Genomic DNA, 26,582 nt, shown 5'->3' on the forward strand with positions numbered 1-26,582 from the left:
CGTATGGGGTAGGGGAGGCAAGCAGGATCCCAGTGGCATCCTTTGTCATGATCTATGTACATTCACTGAAATAAAAAGATCCAGTTTTTGTACGAATGTGTGCAATGCTTTGCTCATGATCAGTAACTGTGGTTTTTCAGAATTCCTGATCGTGCGTAGCCAATCACACCTATTTTCAGTCTGTGAGCATTTGAAGAAAGCTACATACAGAAATATAAACCTTAAGGATCTTCATCAGGGCTTTTTTTGTAGCAGAAACTTTTTTTGCATATTAGGCAACACCCCCCCCCCCCCCTGATGTAGAGCTTATAGTAGGCCCTGTAAGAAGAGCCCTGTAAGCTCTTGGAGGATTGGCTACATCAAGCGTGTATAGCCTAATATGCAAAGAAGTTCCTGCTACAAAAAATGCCCTGATTTTTATGTAGCAAATTTCACCACAGCACAGCCATTGCCATATTCATGTTGTATAAATCAAGACTATAACTGCTTCTTTTTCCTCATTCTTTTAAAGGCAGTCTTTTCTTTTAAAAAAAGGATGTGTGGTGTAGACAGGTAGACTTTTTCTTCTGTGAAACTTGACTTCGCATTATGGACTCAGAAAAGATCACAAAAGATTATGTATGGGGTGGAGAAAGGGGATAAAAGAACTTTTTCCCTCTTCTCCCATAATACTAGAACTTGGCCATCAATTGCTAATGAGCAGTAGATTCAGGATGGATAAAAGGAAGGATTTTTTTTACTCAATGAGAAACTGAATTGTGAAATTCATTGACAGTGGATGTAGTGATAGCAACAAGCACAGATGTCTTTAAAAAGGTGTTAGAGAGATTCATGGAGGAGAGGTCCATCAGTGAATACTAACTAAAGGGAACTTCTGTATACAGAGGCAGCAAACCTCCAAAAACCAGTGCTGAGAGGCAACATCAAGAGAAGGGTTTGACTTCTGTTCCCAGTTTGTTGAGCCTTCAGGGCAACTAATTGGCTGCTTTGTAAAACATGCTGCTGGATTAGCTGGACCACTGCTCTGATCCAGCAGGGCTCTGTTTCCATTCTGATGAGTCAAACCATTGGTTTATCTTGCCCAGTCCTATTTGCTTTGAATAGCATCAGTTCTTCATGGTCTCAAGCAGAGATCCTCCCCAGTTCTGCTAATTTACATCCTTTTAAAATAAAGATGCCGGCAGCAAACTGAGAACTTTCTTCATGTAATGCCTGTCTTCTAGCACAGAGCTGTGGTACCTCTTTCTTTGGACCATTGACTTTATCATTTCAATGTGAAATAAGAAGCATCAGAAAAACATCTTGTGGCAGAGGGGCTAGAAGCAGCTGCCAGGTTGTTCATCAAAGGGAATATGAATCGATAGCATGCTTCCCTGTAAGGAAAAAAAGCCCAAGAAAATCTATTTGCATTGTTCTTTATGTTGGGGTCCTAAAAAGAATGTGCAGAAATAAAAGGAAGGTCAGTATGATTTCAGATTCCTTGCCTTCCTAACATTATTGTGGCCACTGTATGTGAAAGCTCTGACCAATACTTGAGGAAAACTTTTATGTTCTTCATGCTGGCTCCATTGATAGCAGTCTGGAAACTTCAAACGATTTCCAATTTATTTAGAAAAATAAATTTCTAAACTACCCCAGAGACTTGCTTAAGGTGGCTAACAATAAAAAAGTAAAACAATTAAAAAGAGAAATTAATGTGATGCCTGAATGGAAACTAACCCCCATCAGCAATTGTGTGCCCTAACACTCATAAAACCGACAAGACTATAAGAACAGTGTAAGATCGAGTCAATCAAATATTAAATAAAAATCAAACAGTCCATAAAATGAGAGACAAATATTACAACAGACTGATAAAAGGTGGGACTAAGCTTCAACAACCTGGGCAAACAGATGCTTTAGCCCAAGGGTGTCAAACTCATTTGTTATGAGGGCCGAATTTGACATAAATGACATAAATGAGACCTTTTCGGGCCGGGCCGTGTGTATCATAAAATGTAATGCCAGGTGGCGGACATATAAACTTTATAAAGGGCACAGACACAGAATTAAAGATTTTTTTTTAAACTTAAAACATGCTTGCAATATTTTGTTTTACAGTCTCTGATAAATGTCACCTCTTGCTATAAATTATTGCATCAAAAACTGCAGACAATGTCTGTGCTGTACCAGTCTTGAATATGTGCTGTTCAGGTGTGTACATCTGTAAGTTGCAAACCTACTTTTGATTCATTGACATTCATTACAGACATCTCATGGTCAATGTTTTGAGCCTAAGACCCAGAGGAATATGAAGCAGCTGGGCATTGTGAGCTTTTGTACAGAAGTTACTTCACATACTAGTCAAGAACATGTGAAGGCACCATGGCACAGACTGAGGGCTATGTGCTTGTCTATAAAACTATAATTTTCCCCAGAAAAATGAAAACTAAAAAAAATACAACTTTCTCCCAAAAAACAACTACCAAGAACAAAAAGACAGCCATGTACAGTGGTCAGTGTCAGCCTACTATCTGGGAAGTCTAAATTCAAGACCCCCAATCAAAGGAAAATGTGAAAGAAAAATTAAGGAAAATGTGCTGGGTAAACCTGGGGTGGAACACACTCTCAGCCTAATTGTTGGGAAGGGCGGGATAAAAATAAATAAATAAATAAATAAATAAATAAATAAATAATGCTGATATTTGTCTTTTAAATAGTTCACATGCTTTCCTCTTGAGAAAGACTGGAGGGCATGAGTACAGTGAAAAAGAGGAGGGGAACCCAGTTACACCTATAACAAGCCCAACAAAACTTTCTCTCTCTCTCTCTCTCTCTCTGTAGCAAGGCAAAAAGCTCATACCTTCTCTAAAACATTGCTAGTTTTAAAAGCACTCTTTGTAGCTCTCCTGACGGTGGAGACTGCAAAGGAAGCTTTGGCTCTTTCTTTCCTTCCCTGGGGCACGAGGAGGGGGAGGAGCCTCAGCCATTTATTAGAAGGAAGAGAGGCTTGTCTCAGTAGCTCTGCAGAATGATTAATTGAGCCTGGCAAACTTAATCATCCAGCAGAGCTATAGAATCAAGCTCCCTCATTGGCTGAGGCTACTCCTCCGTTCTCCTCCCTTTGGGAAAAGGGAGTGGGGAGAGGGAAAGGCTGCTTATCCGGAAAGAAACACAAAATTGTGACCGAAAAAAGCAGGCAAGGGAAAATGAAGCAGATGACAGCCAGTTGCTGGAGGGCCTGATTGGAGCCCTCTGCGGGCCTGATCCGGCCTGTAGGCCATATGTTTGACACCCCTGCTTTAGCCTGATGCCAGATGTCTGCAGGAAAAGCACCAGATGGTCCTGGAAGCATTCCAAAGACAGGAAAGCCCTATCTCTAGTTGCCTCCTTCCTTCACCTCTGTAAAGATAGGCACAAACAGTAGCACTTGAGATGAGGGTCTTAATGAAAGAGCAGGACAGCACAGACATGTGTGTTCCTTAAGATCCCTTGTCCACAAGCTGTTTAGTGCTTTGGAGGTCACTCCCACACTTTGAATTGCAAAATGTACCCACATGGTTTTTGTGAGTTGCTGGCAACTGGGAATTTCAGTTGTTTCCAGTTTATTTTCTATGTTAAATTCAAGGCAGTGTTTATTTTAACCTATAAAGTCCTATATAACTTGGGCTCAGGTTTTCTAAGGATCTTCCTGCTTCCATATAGATCTTGGAGTTGAGATGAGCAGCTAAAGAGAGATTTCTCCAGGATCTTCATAGTCTTGTGAAAAGAAACTGGGTTGCTTGGTTAGTGGCTTCTGAACTGAGAAACTCCTTCCTCAGAGGAGCCCACCAAACATTTCAGCTGAGGCCTTTTGGCATCCCGTGAAAATTCATTTCTTCCATGTGGTTGAAAGGGGGTCAGTCTCACTTTGAACAGGCTTTGCTCATGATTGCATAAGAAAATCTTGTTGCTTCTACTTTCTGCAGACACCCTACCCCATGAGAAATGAATATATCATTTGCCAAGAAATTGAGGGAGAGGCAGGTTGTTGTTTCTTATCACACAGGGCTTTTGCAGTATATAGCAGCAGTGTGAATCTCTTTCACAATTTCTGTGTTTGCCATACTCAGTTGACTTGAGGAAAGGGAATCTCATAATGGCTGGATAGCTGGTGGTGGTTAAAAGTGCTGGCAAATCATAGCTTACTAATGGTAATCCTGTAGGGTTTTCAAGGCAAGAGACATTCAGAGATGGTTTGCCATTGCCTGCCTCCACACCATGATGCTGGTATTCCATGAAGATCTCCCATCCAAATATTTGTCAGGACTGACCCTGCTTAGCTTCTGAGATATGATGAAATTGGGTAGTTTGGGCAGTCCACGTCAGGGCTGGATAGCCAGTTCATGCAAATCTCTATTTTTCGAAGGTACCTTGAAGTGCCGCCCCCAGAAGTTAAAGTACTTAACCATGAAAAAAGATAGATCAGGATGGGCAGCCATGTTTGTCTGTAGCAGAAGAAGTTCAAGAGTCAAGTAGCACCTTAAAGTCTAACAACATTTGTGGCAGGGTATGAGTTTTTGTGAAGCAAGCAGTAACTCATCAATGCTCATACCCTCCCACAAATTTTGTTAGTCTTTAATGCGCTACTGCAGGGTTTCCCAAACTCTCCCCACCCCCACTGGTGGCCTGGTTATTTTTACACTTCTCCTTCGTGGCCCACTAAAATTTGGGCTGGAGCCAGGAGACTTTGGGGGTGGAGCCGGGAGACAGGAAATGATGTACAAACAAGAAAGAAAGAAAGAGAAAGAGAAAGAAAGAAAGAAAGAGAAAAGAAAAGAAAAGAAAAGAAAAGAAAAGAAAGAAAAAAAGACATGAAATGGCAGGGCATTTCAAGCTTATCCCCCCCCCCCCCCGGCACCACACTCTACTCAGATTAGCAATGGCAAGGAAGGAAGGAAGGAAGGAAGGAAGGAAGGAAGGAAGGAAGGAAGGAAGGAAGGAAGGAAGGAAGGAAGGAAGGAGAAAAGACTGAAAGAAAGAAAGAAAAAGAAAGGGAGGGAGGGGGAGAGAGCTGGAAACAAATAGAAAAAAGAGAAAGGAAATAGGAAGGAAAGAAAAGGGATGGGAGGACTTAAAGAAAGGAGGGATGAAAGGAAGAAAGAAAGAGAAAAGAAAGGAAAAGAAAAAGAAAAAGAAACAGGATGGGAACAATTCACCTTTAAAACTGCTGACTCTCCCGCCTCCTCCTCCCTCTCTTCCCCATCGCAGGTCAATTTCAGACTGCATAAAGTGTGTGATCGGCGGTAAAAAGGCTCTGAGCCCTCACTCATCGCTGGGCAGGCTGGCAGCTGCTTGAACGGACCATGCCTGGAAAGGGCATGCAGCTGCTCCCTCTCCTGCACTTCCTGGATGGGAAGGAAGCAGCCATATGCCTTTTTGAGGCGCGGTCCATTCAAGCTGCTGCTCAGCTCTGATTTCCCTGCCGATCAGATGATTGCGGGGGCTTTACACAATCTGAAATTGACCTGTGGTGGGGAAGAGAGGGAGGAGGAGTGGGGGGGCAATGCTGTGAGGAGTGAGGTGCAGTGGGTGCGATTTAGGGGGAGGCGTGGGGGGGGGCGGCCAGGAGACGGGAGGCCCTGTGGCCCAGCAATGAGGCCTGGGTGGCCCTGTGCCGGGTCATGACCCTGCCATGGGAAACACCGTGCTACTGGACTCTTGTTCATTTCTACAGCAAAAAAAGAGGATGGCACCAAGTAAGGAGCAAGAAATAAGAGGCAATTTCTGCAGTGTGGAGAATTAATTCTATTTTAAAGTTTTTTATTAGTTTCTAGGAATTGGGGATAAGGGGTAAAGAAAGGATAAGAAATTAAAGTTACACATCAATCTTAATCTGCATAGAAAGTACTTTCATAAAATACAAGTCTGCATCTATTATACTTTCTTAAAATACATATATTTCCACTTTGAAAGAACTGAAGTCCTTTCTACGGCCTCACATTATCATACCTGCCTGAACAGAGAAGCTATTGAGATTTACAAACACCAGCACAACTTTAACAGAAAGGAAGAAGGCATTTCCATCCACCAATCTTGGTATCCAGCTCTGCAAAACACCCTACAGACTATAAATTGCAGAAATTCACAGAACAACCAGTACATTCCACAGAACAATCAGCACAGTCAACAACCATCTTCCTTTTCTTCACACCCCTTCCAACCCTCCCAGCAATTAACACAGAACAATGGTCACATTCAACAGACAGTTTCCTTATCACTACCCTTCCAGGAAGCCCGACCAAACAATGGGCACATCCACAAACCTATTGCCCTTTCACCACACCCCCTCCAGCCTAGAAATAGCGGCTCTCCAGCAGCCTTGGCCTCACTCAATGCACAGCAGCCAAGAAGGTCAGAGTGCCTGTTCCAGCTGCAATGCCGCTGAGGATGTTCTCCGCAGCCGAGAACGAAACGTCTGGAAGAAAAAGTTTCTCCAGTAGAACACGGCACTTGAGCCCGAAAGATTCTACAAACCCTAATACATATATTGTCACATTGTTATCTCTTAGCTTTACATCATCAGCATTTTGATATTTTGTATTGTAAATCTTCTTGTTAAAATACCTGTTTAATTTGACATTTCCAGTAAAAGCAATCTTATAGTACAAAGTACAGGAAAAAGGAGATATAAGTTCACACCAGAGAATCTTAAGAGTCTTGAGTATCTAACCAAGCATCACATTTCAATCAATATTTTCTTGCTTCTTCCTTAGATTTCCCAGCCAACAGCTGGGATAAGTAGTCCAACTCTGCTGTTTCCAGAATTTTTCCCACCAAGTCCATTCTCGTGGGAATTTCCTGAAGTTTCCATCTCTGTGCCAGAAGAATCCTGGCTGCTGTGTTAATATGTGCCAATAAATGTCTCATCTCTTTAGAGTAGTCCTCAGGAAATATATTCAATAAAAATAGTTCTGGTTTGAATTGAATCTGTGTCTTCATAATCTTCTGTAGTAATTCATGAACCATTTCCCAATAGTCCTTCACCATCTCTCATGTCCACCACATATGATAAAAAGAACCCACCTGTTTAGCACATTTCCAACATTTGTTAGACATATTAGATACATTTCACACAACTTCTGTGGAGTCATGTACCATCTGTAAAACATCTTATACAAAGTTTCTTTAAAGGTTACTGACCTGGTTAATTTAATATTGATTTTCACAATCTCTCCCATTCTTCCAACATAATATTATGATCCAGGTTTTTCATCCATTGGACCATACAATCTTTTACAACTTCATCTTGCATCTTCATCTGTAGTAGGTATGCATATAATTTGGAGATTAGCTTTTCTTGAGGACCTAGAAGGATTTTATCAAATAGAAGGATTTTATCTGTGTTAAAGCCTATCGTCTTGTCTTTGGCATACCCAGATTCAACTTGCATTTCAACCACCAACTAATTTTAATGTCCGCTTTCTTTCTCTGGTTTTCAGTTGATTGTCTTTTCCCAACAGGTCATCATATCTATAACTCTGGTTAGGTTTTAGAAGATTTGGATGAGTGAATGCTTCCACTGGAGATACCCATCTTGGAATTTTGTGGTAAATTCTCATTTTTAGCCATAACCATGTATGATACAAAGTTTCCGAAACCAATGATTCTTAAAGTAGGAATGTCCTTCAAGTCTTTGATACCATAAGTACACATGCCAGCCCAAATTAAGATCATGTCCCTCTAGCAGCAATTGTCTCTTATCATTCAATAGTATCCAGTCTCTTACCCACAAGAGCACAGAAGCTTTATATACAATTGCCAATCTGGAAGGGCCATACCTGCTCTCAGTTTGGAATCTTGCAGTATCTTTAGTTTAATTCTTGGTTTTTTGCCTTGCCAAATATATTTAGAAACTATCTTATTCAATTCTTGAAAAAACGCACTATTTAAGAGTACTGGGATAGTTTGAAATAGAAATAGTAGTCTTGGCAGTATATTCATCTTTATTGAGAGTATTCTTCCCATTAAGGATAAATTCAAATCGTGCCATTTTTCCAAGTCTTTTTTAATTTCTTTGAGTAGTTTATCATAATTGTCGATTTTTAAACTACTACATTTGTTTGAGATAAGTACACCTAAATATCTAATTCTTTTCTCATACAAAACCCCTGATTTTTGTTGAAGAGATTGAATTTGTTCTTCTGCTAGCTTCCAAAAGCTTGTTGGTAATTGAAAACTTTTACTTTTAGTATGTTTATGTATTTTTTTTGTCCAGTTGTCTGTCAGAAACTGCATTAAAATCTCCTACTATGCAATATTTCACATATTCCAAATTTGATAATTTAAGGGGTAAAGAATTTCTCTTGATGATCATTTGGAGCATAAATATTTGCCAGTAGGATTTTTTTGTTGTCCGCCGTAATTTCCACTAAGAGGATTCTTCCATCTTCAGAAGTGTACTGTAGTTGAGGATTAAATTTATCCTTAATAGATATTGCCACTCCTCTTTTCTTTTTATTCATATCTGTTGCTGTAAATAAACTGCCAAGTTTCTTATTTTTCAAAAGGTGTTTGTCTTTAGCTAAAATATGGGTTTCTTGTAAACAAATTATATCCATTTCCAATTTTGTCAGATATCTAAAGGTCTTCCTCCTTTTAACAGGAGAATTGAGTCCATTCACATTAATAGAAATGATTGATGCCATTATGGATTTTTTTATCGCTATCTTTTTTATCTTTTTTAGTCTACAGTCTTGTCAGATATTTCTGTGGTTCATTTGGATCTTCTTCGCCAGAGCTTTCTTCTTCCTCTTCATCATCCTTCTTTTCCTTCCCCTCTTTTTCCTTCACTCTATCCAAAAAATTCTGAGCTTTAAAAATGGAGTTTATCCTATACCTCTTCTCTTTGTAAGTAAAAAGAAGGTCTTCTGGCATTAGCCATGTGTAGGGTGTTTCTCTTTCTCTGAAGAAGCTTGTTAAAGTTTGATATTCTCTTCTCTTTTGTCTCACTGGCCATGGTACCTCTCTCAAAATTTTCACCATATTTTCAGCTATCATCATTGGTTTGTCTCTTGTTTGCTTCAAAATATCGTCTCTGGTCCTCTTTCTTGTAGGTTTCAAGTGAACTTAAATGGGCAATTTATTCCGTCTCATAAAGCTTGATGGCACTCGCTTAACTTGATCAAACTCTTCTTCCATCCTTTGAGGAGTCACCTGTAGAATTTCAGCCAAGGCCTCACTTAATATTTTCTGTAAATCTTCAGTTTTCTTTTCTGGTATGTTTTGGAACCTCAGCATATACGCAGCTCTATCTATTTCCAGTTGCAAGAGTCTGGTATCATATATGTTTTGTTCATTGGACATCCAATGCCTTTAAGGCTTTATTGGTCTCTGCTGTCTGTTTTCTGTTCTCTAGAAGCTCTTGTTTGATCTCTGCCATCTGCTCGCCCATACTATCTACTTTACCAGTCACCTGTGCTATGGCAGTTAGTAGAGTATTTTGCATCTCTTTCATATCTCCCTGCATAGTCGTAAATTTCCCTGGACCGGATGAGGAACTGAGTGAAGGAATTGGTGGTTTACCGTCTCAATTGTCTTTTTTTGTTGTTGTTTCTTTAAAGCCAATTGCTGCTTTATTTTCCATCCTTATTAATATAATTGCACTCACAACTACAGAATCCGTATACCGCTTCTTAAAGATTTGTTTTAGAACTCAATATTCCTGTTTATATTAGATAAGCTAATACCTGCCAGGCAATGCCAGTATTATACAGTGATTTTAAAGAAACAGACTTCTAGCTTCTGTCAACAATTTACCAAACCCCAAACAATGATAAGACTAGTAGTAAACAAAATCTTTTTAGTACGACATCCTTAGTGCCACCTACCAAAGCAGTTCATCTCACTGAAACAGAAACAGTTCACTGTGATGTCTCTGCTAACGATGATAGTTCAAATAAAATCCAAGTCATAACAAACTCATCCAAATGCTTCAGGTTATAAATTGTAATCCAGGGCTGAATGAAGCAAACAACCCAAGAGAAAAAAGAAAAAAAAGAAGAAAAAAATAGAATAAACCCGCACAAATTAAACCAGATATTCCCAAGAAAGTAATAACAAAAATAAGAAAAACTCCAAATATGATATGGAAAAAAGGAAAAGTGGGGAAAATGAATATAAAAATAAAAAGCCAAAAATATTAAAACCATATAAAATAGCACCAAATTTAAAGGGTTATATCCATAACATCTACCATCAGGAGATCATAATCCCCTTTGAAAATTTGCACAGGTATTCTTCTTTCAACCAACCGTCTGGTTATATTTTACAATCCAGTATACAAAGCCCACAAGGATTTAAATGTCTAATTGGAGCTCACATAAATTTGTTCAGAGCACTTCAACATAAACTTCAAATTACTTCTTAAGCCAGCTATCCTTCTCATCCAAATGTACTTGCAAGCAATTTTCCCAAAGCCCAATCTTTCTCCAGAAAAAAGTGTAAAACAAATCAGTGTAATTCAGCCATCAAGTCTTTTCTATATTTAGAAACTGGTGTGATACATATTTCTCATGCAGTGTTTATAGATATCACCAGGTTAGGCAGCAACTTTTAGAAGCCTCGAAAGAGAAAGAGAGGAAGTCCCCCCCCCCCGCTTTCTCAGCCTTTGCCTCTGTCTGAGTTCTGCTTCAACCCCAGCTCTCCACTTTTCCTGCTTGTCAAAAACAATGTCTCGGGATTCAGTATTAAAAAAGAAAGAAAACGCACAACCTTCACAGTGGTGATGCAACTTGTCCAACTGATGCAGAATCGCTTAGTTAAAAAGAAGAAAAGAAGAAGTCCGGCAGTCAACTCCTGTGCCATTTAAAAATGGTGATCAGGACAGCGAGGCTTGGAGCAAGCTGGGATTGGGGAACAGCCGCCGCTGACACCCCCGTTCAACCACTCGAGCTACTTGCCTTCCTGGGTCCCAAAGTCGAGTCTCCCCTCGGGGAAGACCCCTCCACTGACAGATTTAGAAGCGGCTCTGGATGCATCGGTCCAAGCCGCTCCTAATGACGAGTCGCCGAAACCGGAAGAGACTGGAGAATGAATTCTAATTCCTCTGAGACCCCTCTGTGTTTTACACATGCTTCACTGGGGGATCTGTAAATGTTGTTGTGCTCTCACAGCAACAGATCTCCCAGAGAGCCAGTTTGGTGTAGTGGTTAAGAGTGCAGACTCTTGTCTGGGAGAACCAGGTTTGATTCCCCACTCCTCCACTTGCACCTGCTGGAATGGCCTTGGGTCAGCCATAGCGCTGGCAGAGGTTGTCTTTGAAAGGGCAGCTGATGTGAGAGTTCTCTCAGCCCCACCCACCTCACAGGGTGTCTGTTGTGGGGGAGGAAGATACATGAGATTGTGAGCCGCTCTGAGACTCTGAATGGAGGGCGGGATATAAATCTAATATCTTCTTCTTCTTCCCTGATGATGCGTATGCAAAACACATAGGAGACTCAGAGTGAATTAAAATTAATTCTCCACACTCTGTCAGTTGTCTCTTGGTTTTTGCTAGCATTCTTAACAGGCAGTTCAGAAATGTGAAATGTAGCTCAAATTGGAAAAGGAGATAAACGTTTAAGTATCTCCCTAGAAATGAGAAGCTAAAAAGTTATGAGGCAGATTATGATCCAGCTTCTGGAATTTACTATGTACATCCTGCCAAACACAAAAGGACCTTGAAGCACTTTGAAACGTGATACATTCACATTTTAGGGTCAAGAGACATGGTGTAAATTTTCCCTCATAACAATGCCAGCATAGAGCAAAGTTAAGCTATAACAGGGGTGGCCTGTTTCACATGAGGCTCTTTCACACATATTGTGTGGCTCCCAGAGATCAAGAAGGAACTTAATATAGGCTTACTGTCAAGTAAGCATGCTTAGCATTGGGACCTCAGTCAGCCTCTGAGCACTGACCCTTAGGTAGGTGACTACCTCCATCAGGTATGAAGCGGGGAAGGAGGGGGAAATAGGCAGGCTTGCAAGCTCTTCTCTACCACAGAGGTTGCCCAGACATCTAGAACAGGGAAAGAGAGTAGCCTCTAACAGTTCAATATACCCAGCTACATTCTGGCTTTCCCCTGACAATTATATCAGTGAAGTCTGCTGTCCCCAAGCAAGAGCTGAGGGAGTTGCTGGAAGAAGGGACAGAATTATAGAGGGTGGTGCAGGGTTCCCTCTATGTTTCATTCCCTCTTAGTTTCATAGCTCTTGTAGGGGCTGTATTTACTAGCCTTGGTGTCAAGGCAAAGAGATGCATAATAATACAAATGGTGGTCAGTGAATTATATGGTACATGTGCGTTTCCTTCTTCCACTGTTGCCAAAAAATAATTCCCTATCCTTTCCTTATGCTGGTCTTATGGGGACTGTTATTCCCAGCTTTTGTTTTGTAAAAAGAGTTTCTTTCTAGCATTGTCATGTTGTAAAGTGTATATATATGTATTTTATCTTTTTTTGTGAAGAAAGTATTAAGAGTTTTAATAAAGACATTTATGCATAATATTTGTTCATGTCTTGTGGCTCTCAAACATCTGATGTTTATTCTGTGTGGCTCTTACATTAAGCAAGTTTGGCCATCCCTGAGCTATAATATGTGTTGGGTAGAATGAGCGACTCCACCTTGTGAGGATTTTTTAAAGTCAAGAGCATAAGCATAAATGTTGAAGCTGGGAATCATCTTGCTTCTTTAGGTTTCAGTTGGGGTAATGGGGCCCTTTCAGTATTAGCCAGCACTAGCTGCTTGGATTTATTCTTACCAATCACGTGCTTTGTTTGCTGGTGCATCTTGTCTGTCTGCATGCTGGAATAAAACAAATGGTTTTATGTTAACAGAGCTTCATAAAAACTAAACTGTCAGTGAATTGAAGAGGAACTAGGTGTATTATGCATTGCTTTCAGCACCTCACTTTACTCAAATCAAAGTGAAATAAAGTGGATACCAAAAGATGGACATTTATCAAGATCTGTGTAACGCGGACAAGCTCTGTGCTAGTCAATGGGATGATTCTAGTAATAGCCCCATAAAGATGTTCGCCAAGAACTTTTATGAGAATACTTAGGTTATTATGTGATAATACAGCCAAAGCTGCTTAGCTGAATATGAGTTGTGTTGCTGAAGGGCCACTGTTATGGTTAAACTGGAGTAACTACATTCAGGAGGAGGAGTCAAACAGGTTGTAAGCCAGGAGACAATAGAAAGCCATTTGCTGCGAGTGAAGCATCTTGGAAGCCAGCAGAGTGTCAAGCATCGATATTTCCCAATAATCAGTCTTTTGTTATTTAATCAAAAGTTGCTTTATTTAAGAAACAAAGAAGTTTTACCAAGGACACAAGCCTTGGAAGTTATGACATACACAGTGTTACACAGTTACTATATAGGATAACTTCAAAGGGTATCATACAGATGCAGCTTGAGTCACGGGTTCAGAGGTTACTACATACTATCTCTTTTACTGCTAAAGAATTTAGGCTATTAAAAACATCTCCCTTTCTCACACTTCTTTCAGCTCAGATAAGACCGTCTGTGTGAACCTGAGGGGAGAGGTGGCATGAAAGTGGTATCAGCCAGGCTGTAGCGTAAACATCCTTGGGCCAGATGGATTTATTACTTGCCCAAAGGTTGTAAAGGAAGGGGAGCAGAGGAGGATGGGTGATGTGTTCCTTGTCAAAGGAACCATTATGTTACAGAAATATGCATGCTTGACACAGAGAAAGAGTCTGTATTGATGCTTTCTTGCAGACTGAAACAGCTGCTAGCGGTACAGCTGAGCACCTGTAATGTGTAAATATCCTTAATTGGATCTAGAAACTTGTGAAGGAAAACAAAGAAAGGACATAAAAAGGAACAACGGAGGTGGTGGTGGGGTTTGAGAAGAAAGGGGCGCTCTTCATTTAGATCAGATTAAGACAGGGATAGGAGGAAAACAGGCCCCTGGGACTTGCCAGTTTCTTCTGATTCTGTATATAAATCACATCTGTGAAGCGTACACTCTGCTATGGTTCTGTCTCCAGCACTGTGAACAGCTCTTTCCTATAGAAATAGTACAGACTTTGTGAAGCCTGCATCAGCTTGCCAATGTGCACAACTACAACAGGAGGGGAAAATTATACCACATGTCAGCCCTTACAATACAGGCATTTGTTATTTAACAAGAATTATCCTGGTATAGGGGAAAACTTAATACTGAGTTTACCAAGGTTAGTATTGTTGGCTGTGACTGGGAATCTCTTGATCTCAGACTGAGGTCTTCCACTTCACCTACTGCCTAGTGGCCCTTTTAACTGGAGATGCTGGGGTTGAACCTGGGGGCCTTCTACAATATGCAAAACAGATACCCTCCCACTGAGCCACAGCCCCTCCCTAAATCTCTGTAGCAGTCCTTTTCGGTAGCTAGATCTTTCTGGGCTAAACCCCTAACATTTGTGGGTTATTGTCAGGAAGTGCTTCTCCTCACTTCTACAGCCATTTTAACATTCTTTCTTTGGCACCAGCCTCCTAGTATCCTTATCAACAGGAAGAAGAAGCAGAAGCAGATAATGATATTGGATTTATATCCCACCCTTCACTCTGAATTTCAGAGTCTCAGAGCAGCTTACAATCTCCTTTACTTTCCTCTCCCACAACAGACACCCTGTGAGGTAGGTGGGGCTTAGAGAGCTCTCCCAAAGGCTGCCCTTTCAAGGACAACTCTGCAAGAGCTATAGCTGACCCAAGGCCATCCCAGCAGCTGCAAGTGGAGGAGTGGGGAATCAAACCCAGCTTACCACCACTAACCCAGTTTACCTAACCACTACACCAAACCAGCTCTCTGAAGCAGGATCAGATGACAGCAAAGTGGGTTAAAACCTTTAGTTTTGCTTTTTAAAATCCTTCTGGTGCTTTCATTAGTCTCTTGTCTGGCTTGAGCCTCTCTGAACTCCGTTGTCTCTTTTACATCCCATATGCTGTGCTTCTGGCCTGTAGTCTCTTAGCGGTTTCATTTACCCAGCTACACTGCTACGTTCTGGCTTCCCCCTGACAATTATATCAGTGTAGTCTGCTGTTCCCAAGCAGATGTGCACTAAGTGCATGACAGCTTGTGACTTTCCACCCCAAGCATGTGAGCCGATGTGGGACCCAGAAATTTTCAATACCTGTCTGCCTTCCTGGAGGGGGAGAGGCTGTCACCATCAAAGGCTGAGCTGTTGTCATCTGTTCTTCCCTCTCCTTCCAACCCCTGAACGGTTAAACAGATCAGCCTTCTAGGAAGGAAGGAAGGAAGGAAGGAAGGAAGGAAGGAAGGAAGGAAGGAAGGAAGGAAGGAAGGAAGGAAGGAAGGAAGGAGAACCACTGGTGTATTAGTTAGAGTGTCAGATTTCAATCTGGGAGGCCAGGGTTCAAAACCCACTGTGGTATGGAAGCTTGCTGGGAGATCTTAGGCCAGTCACACACTTTCATCGTAACCTATCTTTCAGGGTTCTTGTGAGGATAGAATAAAGAATGGGAGAATGTTGTAAGGCACGTGGGGGGGGGGGGGAGAAACATGAGATATTTGTTTTATTTGTGAAATTCACTTGTGCTCTGCCTTTCTCCCCAGTGAGGACCCAAAGCAGCTTACATCGTTTCGCCTCTCCTTTATTGTATTGTCACAACAACCCTGTGAGGTAGATTAGGATGAGGGAGTGTGACTGGCCTAAGGTCCCCTAGTTGAGCTTCAATGGCACAAGTGAGGATTCAGATTTGGATCTTCCAGATACCAGTCCAACACTCTTAACCACTATCAAGTAAATAAGATAAACCAACTTTTCCCCTGGGAGGAATGAAAGAAGTGAGTCTGTTCTCTGCTGTTCCTACTTGCTGTAGTCTTTTTCCCACCCTGTAGTTTAGTCGGATAGATGTCATGTTAGGGAATTTGATGATTTTTCTGGATTTTATTGTGTTTCTTTCTCTTTTTTGACATTGTGAGCCATTTGAAGTATGCATTGAGTGGAGATGACCCTAAGTTTGCAGATGACACTAAATTGTTCAGGGTGGTGAGAACCAGAGAGGATTGTGAGGCACTCTAAAGGAATCTGTTGAGGCTGGGTGAGTGGGCGTCAATGTTGCAGATGAGGTTCAGTGTGGCCAAGTGCAAAGTAATGCACACTGGGGCCAAGAATCCCAACTACAAATACAAGTTGATGGGGTGTGAACTGGCAGAGACTGACCAAGAGAGAGAGCTTGGGGTCGTGGTAGATAACTCACTGAAAATGTCAAGACAGTGTGCGATTGCAATAAAAAAGGCCAACGCCATGCTGGGAATTATTAGGAAGGGAACTGAAAACAGATCAGACAGTATCATAATGCCCCTGTATAAATCGATGGTGCGGTCTCATTTGGAATACTGTGTACAATTCTGGTCACCGCACCTCAAAAAGGATATTATAGCATTGGAAAAAGTGCAGAAAAGGACAACTAGAATGATTAAAGGGCTGGAACACTTTCCCTATGAAGAAAGGTTAAAACGCTTGGGGTTCTTTAGCTTGAAGAAACGTCGACTGCGGGGTGACATGATAGAGGTTTACAAGATTATGCATGGGATGGAGAAAGCAGAGAAAGAAGTACTTTTCTCTCTTTCTCACAATACAAGAACTCGTGGGCATTCAATGAAATTGGTGAGCAGTCGGGTTAGAATGGATAAAAGGAGGTACTTCTTCACCCAAAGGGTGATTAACATGTGGAATTCACTGCCACAGGAGGTGGTGGCGTCCAGAAGCATAGCCACCTTCAAGAAGGGGTTAGATAAAAATATGGAGCAGAGGTCCATCAGTGACTATTAGCCACAGTGTATGTATATTTTGGACACTTTGTGACACAGAGTGTTGGACTGGATGGGCCATTGGCCTGATACAACATGGCTTCTCTTATGTTCTTATGAGAAAAGCAAGTGAAAAGCACCTAAAATAAAAACAAATAACCAATCATTCCATATTCACTTCTCGGCAGCAGTGATAGTGACAGAAATGCGAGTGTGCATGGAAGGCATTTGCTGCAAAGTATAATTAAGACAAAAGTGTGCCTTGTATATTAAAACATGGGAAACATGGCTGATTGCTTTCCTGTGACCTGCCAGTCTAAACAACTTGCATTCTTTACTAAAGTTCTGTTCTTTGCTGTTTGCTAAAGTTCTGTGTATATTGTTGGGACTGTAATATTTCAAGATTTATTTAACATGCACATCGCCTTCAGGGAGTAATCAGGAGTTACAGTCCTAGGTCTTTTGAAGAGTAACAAACTTGCAGTGGGAGAGAGATTAATCATACTTACCCAATATGAAATATGAAAATAAAATTTCAGTCCCTAGCACTTGAAATTTGATTACTGTAATCATTGTTGAGTTGTGGATTCAGAATAAAATGCAAAGTGGTTCTGGCTTGGTCAGCTATGGAAATGCAAAAAGCGGCGTTTGTCAAACTGGTCACCTGAAATCAAATTTCCATTTTGTTTCTGGCATTAACCTTTTGTCTTTTGATCAGAAGCAGCAAAAAAATTGAATTGTCAGAGAGGGGTCCCCCCCCCCTTTTTTTCAATACAGTTTGTTCTTTTCTTCGTTGGAGTTTACCTCTTTTTGACGTGGGTGTAATTCCCAGTCTTTTTCAAGAGAGAGAACTGATGTGTGGACTTGTTCACTGTAAAATGGAGTGCTCAGCTGCAACAGTTTTCATCCAAATTGTCTATTAAGCTTTTACAGGGAGCCTGCTGGGAGAGGCTGAGTTGCCGTACCAACACTTTCCCCTCTGCACCTGCTCTTTTCAGTACACCGGGTTTTCTCCTTTTTGCGGTGGAAAGCACACATCAGACACGCCACAAGTGTGACCCCTCATGATTGCGTTTTGATGCTTATTGCCAAGGCACTATTTTGAAATGTGGGGAGGGCAAGAGTAGAAGTCTGGAGAGCATCAACTACGAAGACTCACAAAAAGCATTTCCTCTTGCTTCCATGCTAGTATGCCTCAGGTGGCTGTTCTTGACTTGTTATGATGTATCCTTATTTTTTTTTAAAAATAAACATGATAGGGATAAGAGCATTCGGTTGGTAGGAGGAGGGTGGAACAGACTTCCTGGACAGTCTTCCTGGATTTGCAAGTCTGGACCAAGAAAGGCTGCCATTTTGGAACACATTCAGGGTTGCAGTTAGCCACTCATCTTGTTGACTGGGAAAGAGCCTTTGCATAGCTGTCATAATGCTTCTCTGTGCACCTGACAACACTATGGAGCTATGCATGCTGATTTTTCCTTCCATACTCACCTTATTCCTAATCCACAAGGTACACGTGAACATGTATAATTATAGACAGAGGGTCTTATCTTTGCTTAAAAATCCACTTTGGAAGGGTTGGAAGGGTGGGGACATTGCCTGCATTACTTCTGGAGAAAACCTGGAAGCTATGGTAGGTAGCTGTAGGAATTACCAGAAATTCTCTGGTAGAACCATAGAGTTTCTAATGATTCCTAGAGCTACATTGGCACTTCTGAATTTTCCGTTTTTATTTTCCCCCTGCTGCCACTTGGAGTGGTGATGGAAAATGGGAGTTTGGGGTGGAGGATTCCCTGCCCATACCGGGGCTTGGCAGCCGTACTTTGGGAGGGGGTTCTTGATAGCAAAGCACTGGGTGGGGAGAAGTGATAGTCAACCAGGTACTAGCCCATCAATTCCCATTCCAAATTACTCCCCATAGTGATTTTTGTCCTCTGTGAGATTTTAAATGTGTGATGAAACATGAATTTGGAACAGAAGGAAGGGCTATGGCTCAGTGATGAAGCATTTGTTTTGTAGAAGGTTCCAGGTACAATCTATTTAAAAGGATTAGGTAGTCAAAGATGTGAAAGCTCTCTGCCCGTCATAGTAGACAACACTGACATCACACTGTGACTGTTTACAAGTGGATTTTTCCATTAAACATAGTAAAATCTAATAGCAAATTGCATTAAAATGGATTGTTTATTGTGTGTGAGAGCGCACCTATTGATAGACCAGTGGTCTGACTCAGAATATGGCAGTTTTGTGCAACTCTACGTCACAACAGGCATGGAAAAGATTAAGCCCCATTTCTCAAGGACTTCTTTACTTTGAAAAAGTTAGAAGACTGACAAGCTGCAATTAAATTTGCTTGTAAGTTACGATGTGGCGGGTCTTCCATTTTAGTCATTTTAGGATTAGAGTTAGATAAGTTAGCTGAGGAGGGCCAATGGAAAGGACTTTTCAGAAGCTATCTCTATGTTTTGGAACTCCGTTTTTTTTTCACTCAAACCTTCCAAACTAGATGTTTTCATTCCAAAGGACCTTTAGTTGCTTGATGTTTTTGCTTGCTTGCTGTTCTGTTTTGATATGCTTCACCCTTTGAATGTGTTGTTTTTACTGTTTTCATTGATAAGCTTGCTGCTGTTTTTATAGGGTTTTACCAGACTGGTTTTTTAACACGTGATATATTTAATGTGTGATTTCATCTTTTTTGTGTGACTAACTTGGGTGTCCTTGGTGAGCAGAAAGGAAGTAAGAGAAGTAAACTGTAATAACCCATTATACTTCATCATGACAGTCTTAAATAATTCATCAAACCCCATTTTTATCACCTGTGAAACTATTGGTCAACATAGGCAACCTAAGTAGACACACAGCTACATAATAGTTTTATCTCACAGCCTTCACCTGACCAGATTTGGGGTCTCTTCCCTACACAACTGGATACCTGAGGGAACCAGCTTCCCATGTAGTTTCTACCCATATGGCAGTTACATTTCAACAGTAATACAAGTAGCTTATTTTTTATTCACCTTTCCTTTATATTCTGTTTGATGGCTCTCCATTTATGAGAGATGAACACAAGACAGAAGAAATGAAATTGCAGAGGCACCCCCCAAAAAGGACATAAGACAATGGTGTAGGTTTAATTAGTTTAATTAAATGGCTGATCCATGTAATAGTTCATTAAAATATGCTAACCATGGCAGCTTTTATTGGACAGTTCCATCTTGACTCCAAATGTGGCCATTGTCTTCTGCCATTTTGTTTATCATTTGCACATCATGTGCTGAGAAGTGCCTAGGAGAACCAGTTTGGTGTAGTGGTTAAGTGCGCGGACTCTTATCTGGGAGAACCAGGTTTGATTCCCCACTCCTCCACTTGCACCTGCTAGCATGGCCTTGGGTCAGCCATAGCTCTGGCAGAAGTTGTCCTTGAAAGGGCAGCTGCTGTGAGAGCCCTCTCCAGCCCCACCCACCTCACAGGGTGTCTGTTGTGGGGGAGGAAGGTAAAGGAGATTGTGAGCCGCTCAGAGACTTTTCGAAGTGGAAGGCGGGATATAAATCCAATATCATCATCATCTTCTTCTTCTTCTTCTTCTTCTTCTTCTTCTTCTTCTTCTTCTTCTTCTTCTTCTTCTTCTTCTTCTTCTTCTTCTTCTTCTTCTTCTTCTTCTTCTTCTTCTTCTTCTTCTTCTTCTTCTTCTTCTTCTTCTTCTTCTTCTTCTTCTTCCCCCTCAGCCCCTTCCCTTGAGGACTACAGAAGTGCCTAACCCCCAGCCTCTTCCTGAGGACTTCCAGGAAGATGTTGTTCCTTCCCCAGGCCCCGTCCTGCCACAAAGCCAGTGATATGTTCAGAAAACACCCTCTTTTCACTCCCATTGTTTGTCTCAGATTGCTTGCTGTTCATTCTTACCTATCATGAGCAATCTGCCCTATCTAGGCTTCCCAATCCCCAGGTCCCAGCGGGGGATCCCCTGGTTTTACAGGCTTCCCCCCTCCCCCAGCCAGCTGGCTGGCGGAAGAAGCCCCACCCCCACAGCCATTATGCACCTCCGTGAACGATTCTCATAGGGAATGATGAGGAATTGATCCGTGGGTGTCAGGGGCTCTGGGGGGGGCTGTTTTTTGAGGTAGAGGTGCCAAATTTTCAGTATACCATTTAGTGCCTCTCCCCAAAATACCTCCCAAGTTTCAAAAGGATTGGACCAGAGGGTCTAATTCTATGAGCCCCAAAAGAAGGTGCCCCTATCCTTCATTATTTTCTATGGAAGGAAGGCATTCTAAAAGGTGTGCTGTCCCTTTAAATGTGATGGCCAGAACTCCCTTGGAGTTCAATTATGCTTGTCACACCCTTGCTCCTGGCTCCACCCCAGTGTCTCCTGGCTCCACCCCCAAAGTCCCCACATACTTCTTGAATTGGACTTGGCAACCCTAGCCCTATCCCTGCCAACTACTTCTGGCCTAATTGGTCAGAGACCAGACCTAATTAATTTTTAACACCCCGTTTTAATTACATCACAAAGGAGGAGAAAAAGGGTCTGGGGAAATCAGCCCAGTCTAAAAAATTCCTGCTTGGACTTTTAAAAGTGACCAGCTAATCCCCTAGTATCCCACAGGAGAGTGAGTAGGTCAGCAACACATAGCAAATGCTTGCTTTGGAGGGGTGACGTTTGTCTACCCTGACACCACTCCCCTTGCCTCATTTGGCAAAAGGGGCCTGGCAAATGTGTCGGCAGCAGCTAATGCCACTTCACATCACAATTCCGTGTCAAATGCTCCCTTACCCTAGAATCCTAAGGGAGAAACTTAAAATTTTACTTTAGTGAAAGATGCACATATTCAGTCATAAAAATGTCAGAAGTCATCTGTCAGGTTCAGTCTAGTCCAGCAGCCTTTCCCGGGTGTTATAATCATGCATACCAGGAGCGTCCTAGCTGCACATAAATCCTCCTGATAATGCAGTTGCCACGTTTAGGAACAGTGTAACACATGTATTTACCATGTGCATGTAGCTCTGGGATGCATGGATTGACAACTGGATTGTTCATTGGTCTCATGGGAAATACGCAGGATACTGTTGCTCACACAAACAGTGACTACATTATCAGGAGGATTGTGGATAGTGCATGCTCTTGATCAGGGCATTTTTTTGTAGCAGGAACTCCTTTGCATATTAGGCTACACCCCCCTGACGTAGTCAATCCTCCAGGAGCTTACAGTAGGCCCTGTACTAAGAGCCCTTTAAGCTCTTGGAGGATTGGCTACATCAGGGGGGGTGTAGCTTAATATGCAAAGGAGTTCCTGCTACAATAAAAGTCCTGCTCTTGATATACAAAGTTGGTAGGCTCCTGGAATATGTGTTTGTAATCAGCAGTGGCACTAGGACACCAGCCCAAGGCTGGCGCCCCAGGCAAGGCACTGCTGCCACCCCAACTCCAGCACCGGAAAAGGTGAGCGCAGCTGCGGTGAGGCTCCCGCTGTCAGCATGTGCACCACTGCTGCGCACCGTTGCTCTGTCTCTTGCAACTGTGATGTGAGAGACAGAGCAATGGCAGGTGGCAGCAGCGCGCACGCTGACACTGGGAGTCTCACTGTTGCTTCTAAGTGGACTATTTCAGTCTGTTTAGAAGCATGGGTGGGTGGGAGTGCCTTCTCCACAGCTTGGCACTCCTGGCAGCTGCCTACTGCAGCTCAATGGATGCACTCACCCTGTTTGTAATGTCTGAAAAGGGCCAACTTGCATTGCATAGTGCATCATAAAATGTGAGGCATACTTTCTTTTGTCTCTTGTGGGTCTGGTGGTTGAATGGGTTTTAGCTTTATGGGAAAGGAAGAGCCAGTTTGGTGTAGTGGTTAAGAGCATGGACTCTTATCTGGGAGAACTGGGTTTGATTCCCCACTCCTCCACTTGCAGCTGCTGGAATGGCCTTGGGTCAGTCATAGCTTTTGCAGATATGTCCTTGAAAGGGCAGCTTCTGGGAGAGTGCTCTCAGCCCCACCTACCTCACAGGGTGTCTGTTGTGGGGGAGGAAGGTAAAGGAGATTGTGAGCCACTCTGAGATTCAGAGTGGAGGGTGGGGTATAAAACCAATATCATCTTCTCCTCCTCCTTCTTCCTTGCCTTTTTCTTCTTCTTCTTCTTCTTCTTCTTCTTCTTCTTCCTCCTCCTCCTCCTCCTCTTCTTCTTCTTCCTACTATATTTGTATTGATTTGTTCTCCATGTAATATGTCTTCTCTTACAGCAAGACAATATATAGTGGAACCATCTCCCCACATCTGTAGCGCATTTCTTATAAGACTCCCCCAGTCTAAAAAATTCCCCGTCCTTCTGATGATGACCCTGTAGCAAGCAACAGTCCATGGTACAAAATGTCCTCAGTTTTAATGATAATGTGTGCCACAATGATGAACGACTGTGCAATGAGGCATCAGGATTTGACTGAGCCTGTTTGCAAACTTGGGGGAGGGGGCTAATTATACTTGGTTGTCTAATAGCTTCTCTTATTGATGTTGTGCTGACATGTTTTTAAGCAACACTTGATGATTGCAGATACTTAATGGTACCGATTCCCAGCTCATTAGCAACCTTATGCATTTGATTTCTTTGATTGCTGCAGGTGGAAACAATAGGCGATGCCTACTGTGTGGCAGCCGGGCTCCACCGGCAGAACCTAAATCATGCAAAGCCCATTGCCCTGATGGCCCTGAAGATGATGGAGCTGTCAGAGGAGGTGCTCACACCCGATGGAAGACCTATTAAGGTAACCTTCTTGACTCTGTATTCCTAGTGGACAAACTGAACCTATGCACTGCACACATTTATCTCATAGCTAGAGTGCATGCTTCTGCTGTAGCAGTGGCAGCTTCATGAAATAATCTGCCAGGGAAGGTATGTGGGGCCCCTTCTCTCCTTATTCTAGAGACCATTTGAGGCTATTCCCTTTTAGAGGACTTTTTGTAAAGCAAGATCCAAGCGGGCGGCCGTGTTGGTCTGAAGCAGTTGAACAAAGCAGGAGTCAAAGGGCACCTTTAAGAACAACCAATTTTTATTTAGAACATAAGCTTTCGTGCTCCAGAGGCTTCTCATTTGGTGTGCTGGACCACTTGGAAAATTCTAAGCAGACAGTTGGTTTCCTGATTGTAATTGGTGGTAAGTGTTTTCAGGGTTTTTTACTGAGCAGTCTGCTTTAGAGATGATGATAAGGAAGCACGGAAATGTTAAAATAGGTTTCTTTTGGTCACCACTGGTTTGGTTTTATTAAACACATCTGTCTCATCTTATATATATAACAATCTGAAATGTAATATTCAACAATAATATTCAACAAGAAATGCGATAGTTGGAAGTATTCAAACGTTAAAACGTTAATAAATTAACATAGCACACTAGAAATTCAATTGCCCCAAATAAATGCTATTAATTAATAAAAGCTAGGGCCTTCTCAGTGGCAGCACTGATGTTATGGAATGCTCTCCCAGAGGCCACGAGAAGCTTGCGGGACCTTTCCCAATTCCACAGGGCCTGCAAAACCGAACTTTCTCATCAGGCCCACAACAACTAACGTGGGAGGAGGCTGCCACTGTTATGTCGCTGAACAATATCATCTGTAAGACCACTGACAGAGTAATATAAGGAACAGAGAACTGAGATATGGAGATAGATCCAGGTGGGGAGCTGTGTTGGTCTGAAGCAGTTGAACAAAGCAGGAGTCAAGTGCACCTTTAAGACCAGCCAAGTTTTATTGAGAACGTAAGCTTTCGTGTGCTCTCTAAGCACACTTCATCAGACAAGGGGATCAGGTATTGTGGCTGAAATACATGCAGTTTGTTGATTAAGAGGGCAAACTAACTGATCACATGGTCGCATAAAACAGTGCAGCCTGGCCATTTGGTCTGGATAGCCATAAAAAGTAATAAAGTTCCCTGCCAAATGGTGTTTCTGCAAATCCAGGTAAATCACAAAAGGACATGTCTATCCTAGGATATGTAGGATTCTAGGATATACATGTCCTTTTGTGATTTACCTGGATTTGCAGAAACACCATTTGGCAGGGAACTTTATTACCTTTTATGGCTATCCAGACCAAATGGCCAAGCTGCACTGTTTTATGTGAGCATGTGATCAGTTAGTTTGCCCTCTTAATCAACAAACAGCATGTATTCCAGCCACAATACCTGATCCCCTCGTCTGATGAAGTGTGCTTAGTGAGCACACGAAAGCTTACGTTCTCAATAAAACTTGGTTGGTCTTAAAGGTGCAACTTGACTCCTGCTTTTGAGATATGGAGAAACCGCCTTTGTTATGAAATCTTTTTTATAGCACCTAATAATGTAGCTTTAAATTGTTTATATGTGTTTTATTCTTTCATAATTGTAAATTGTGTTGCTTTTGCTATGATTGTTAGATGTCCAGAGTCCGCTTGCAGAGTGGGCGGCATATAAATCTAAAGTAAATAAAATAAATAAATAAAATAATTATAACAAAATCTACAAAGATCCTACAAATAAAAAAGGACCATTTTGTTGGCTCTCTAGAAGACTGCTAAGGAAGGTGCCCCATGGACTTCAGTCTGTGGTCTTCTCCAGTGCAAATGCTCTGGCTGTCAGGTAGTGGCTTCAGATTACAACTTGTGTGCAGCGGAGGTGAATAACAGATTATTGTCTTGCCTTATGTAACCAACTTGGGGGCATAAAACTGCTTGTCACGGGTGGAAATTTCTGCAGGACTATGCTTTATTTATTCAGGACATTTTTATTCCATCCTGTCTCCAGGAAGCTAAAAACTATGGACTTGATTCTTCTTTCTTTCATTTTATCCTCACAAGATAGGTTAGGGTGCAAAGTTGTCACTGGCCCAAGGCCTCCCCCTCCCCAAGCAGGGATTCAAACCCAAGTTTCCTCAGCCATAGACCAACTTGGATTTCAGGGAATGTGATAGTAATTGTCCTCACTACCTGCCAAACAGCAAGGGAAGTTGCAGCTGTCTACACTACAGTTTAGGAGTAACCTACATACTTTGCCTGTGGAAATATCCAGTCTTCTTGCTAAAGGATCTCAGAGAGTAAAGCAAGGAAATAGTCTTTCTCATAACCTTATAGAGCCATTGTAATTTTAAGTGTAGTAGTACTGGCTTGCGAACAGCATGGGGCATGACAACCAATTAACGATTGATCTTGATCTCTGGTAGGAATGCTTCAAAAAAGACTTAGATATTCAGCATTGTATTGTTGCAATATCCTTTGGCATTAAGGTTGTGCTTTACATTATAATTTGGAGGCAGGGATCCATTCTTCCCAATGTCACTAAGTCCTTATGTGTTCTACCCACATCCAAGAGCAAACTTTTTGAAGTCCCTGTCTCTGTGTTAAAAACCAGCTTTGCAAGAATTACCTGTGTCAGTCCCCTGAACCACAAAGCTTACATCTCAGCTAGCACTTGCAGCAACACTGTGGCCTGCTGACCTTTCACTTTGCCGCAGGAGTAACCTCCTGCTTTCCTTTGGCTACATGGAGCTACGGTTCCCAGCTTTCCCACTGGGGTTGAGGGATCTCCCAACCCCAACTGGAGCTTCCCACCACCACACTGAGTAGCACCAGGAAAAAAATAAAATAAATAAATGGACATTGGCTGATGGGATGACATCACTTCTTTGTTTTCCCAGTGTATGCACTGCAAGTGATGGCACACTCTTGGCCCTCTGTGTCCCCATCCCATGGTCTCCCAATGGTGTACATCACTTTTGGGTTCTCCTAGAGCAGGGGTGGCCAAACTTGCTTAATGTAAGAGCCACATAGAATAAACATCAGATGTTTGAGA

At 42.0% G+C, this 26,582-nt stretch overlaps 1 protein-coding gene across 1 annotated transcript in view; it reads left to right on the forward strand.

Moving 5' to 3' along the window:
* The window catches only part of GUCY1A2 (guanylate cyclase 1 soluble subunit alpha 2), a 257,024-nt gene that overhangs the window by 136,058 nt on the left and 94,384 nt on the right, over positions 1 to 26,582 (forward strand). The window contains exon 6 of the mRNA XM_060234865.1: positions 23,384 to 23,527. Coding sequence (XP_060090848.1) covers positions 23,384 to 23,527 — 144 coding nt within the window. The remainder of the gene's footprint in view (positions 1 to 23,383; positions 23,528 to 26,582) is intronic.

This window comes from Heteronotia binoei, chromosome 3 (genome assembly GCF_032191835.1).
Source record: "Heteronotia binoei isolate CCM8104 ecotype False Entrance Well chromosome 3, APGP_CSIRO_Hbin_v1, whole genome shotgun sequence".
Classification (NCBI taxonomy): Eukaryota; Metazoa; Chordata; class Lepidosauria; order Squamata; family Gekkonidae; genus Heteronotia; species Heteronotia binoei.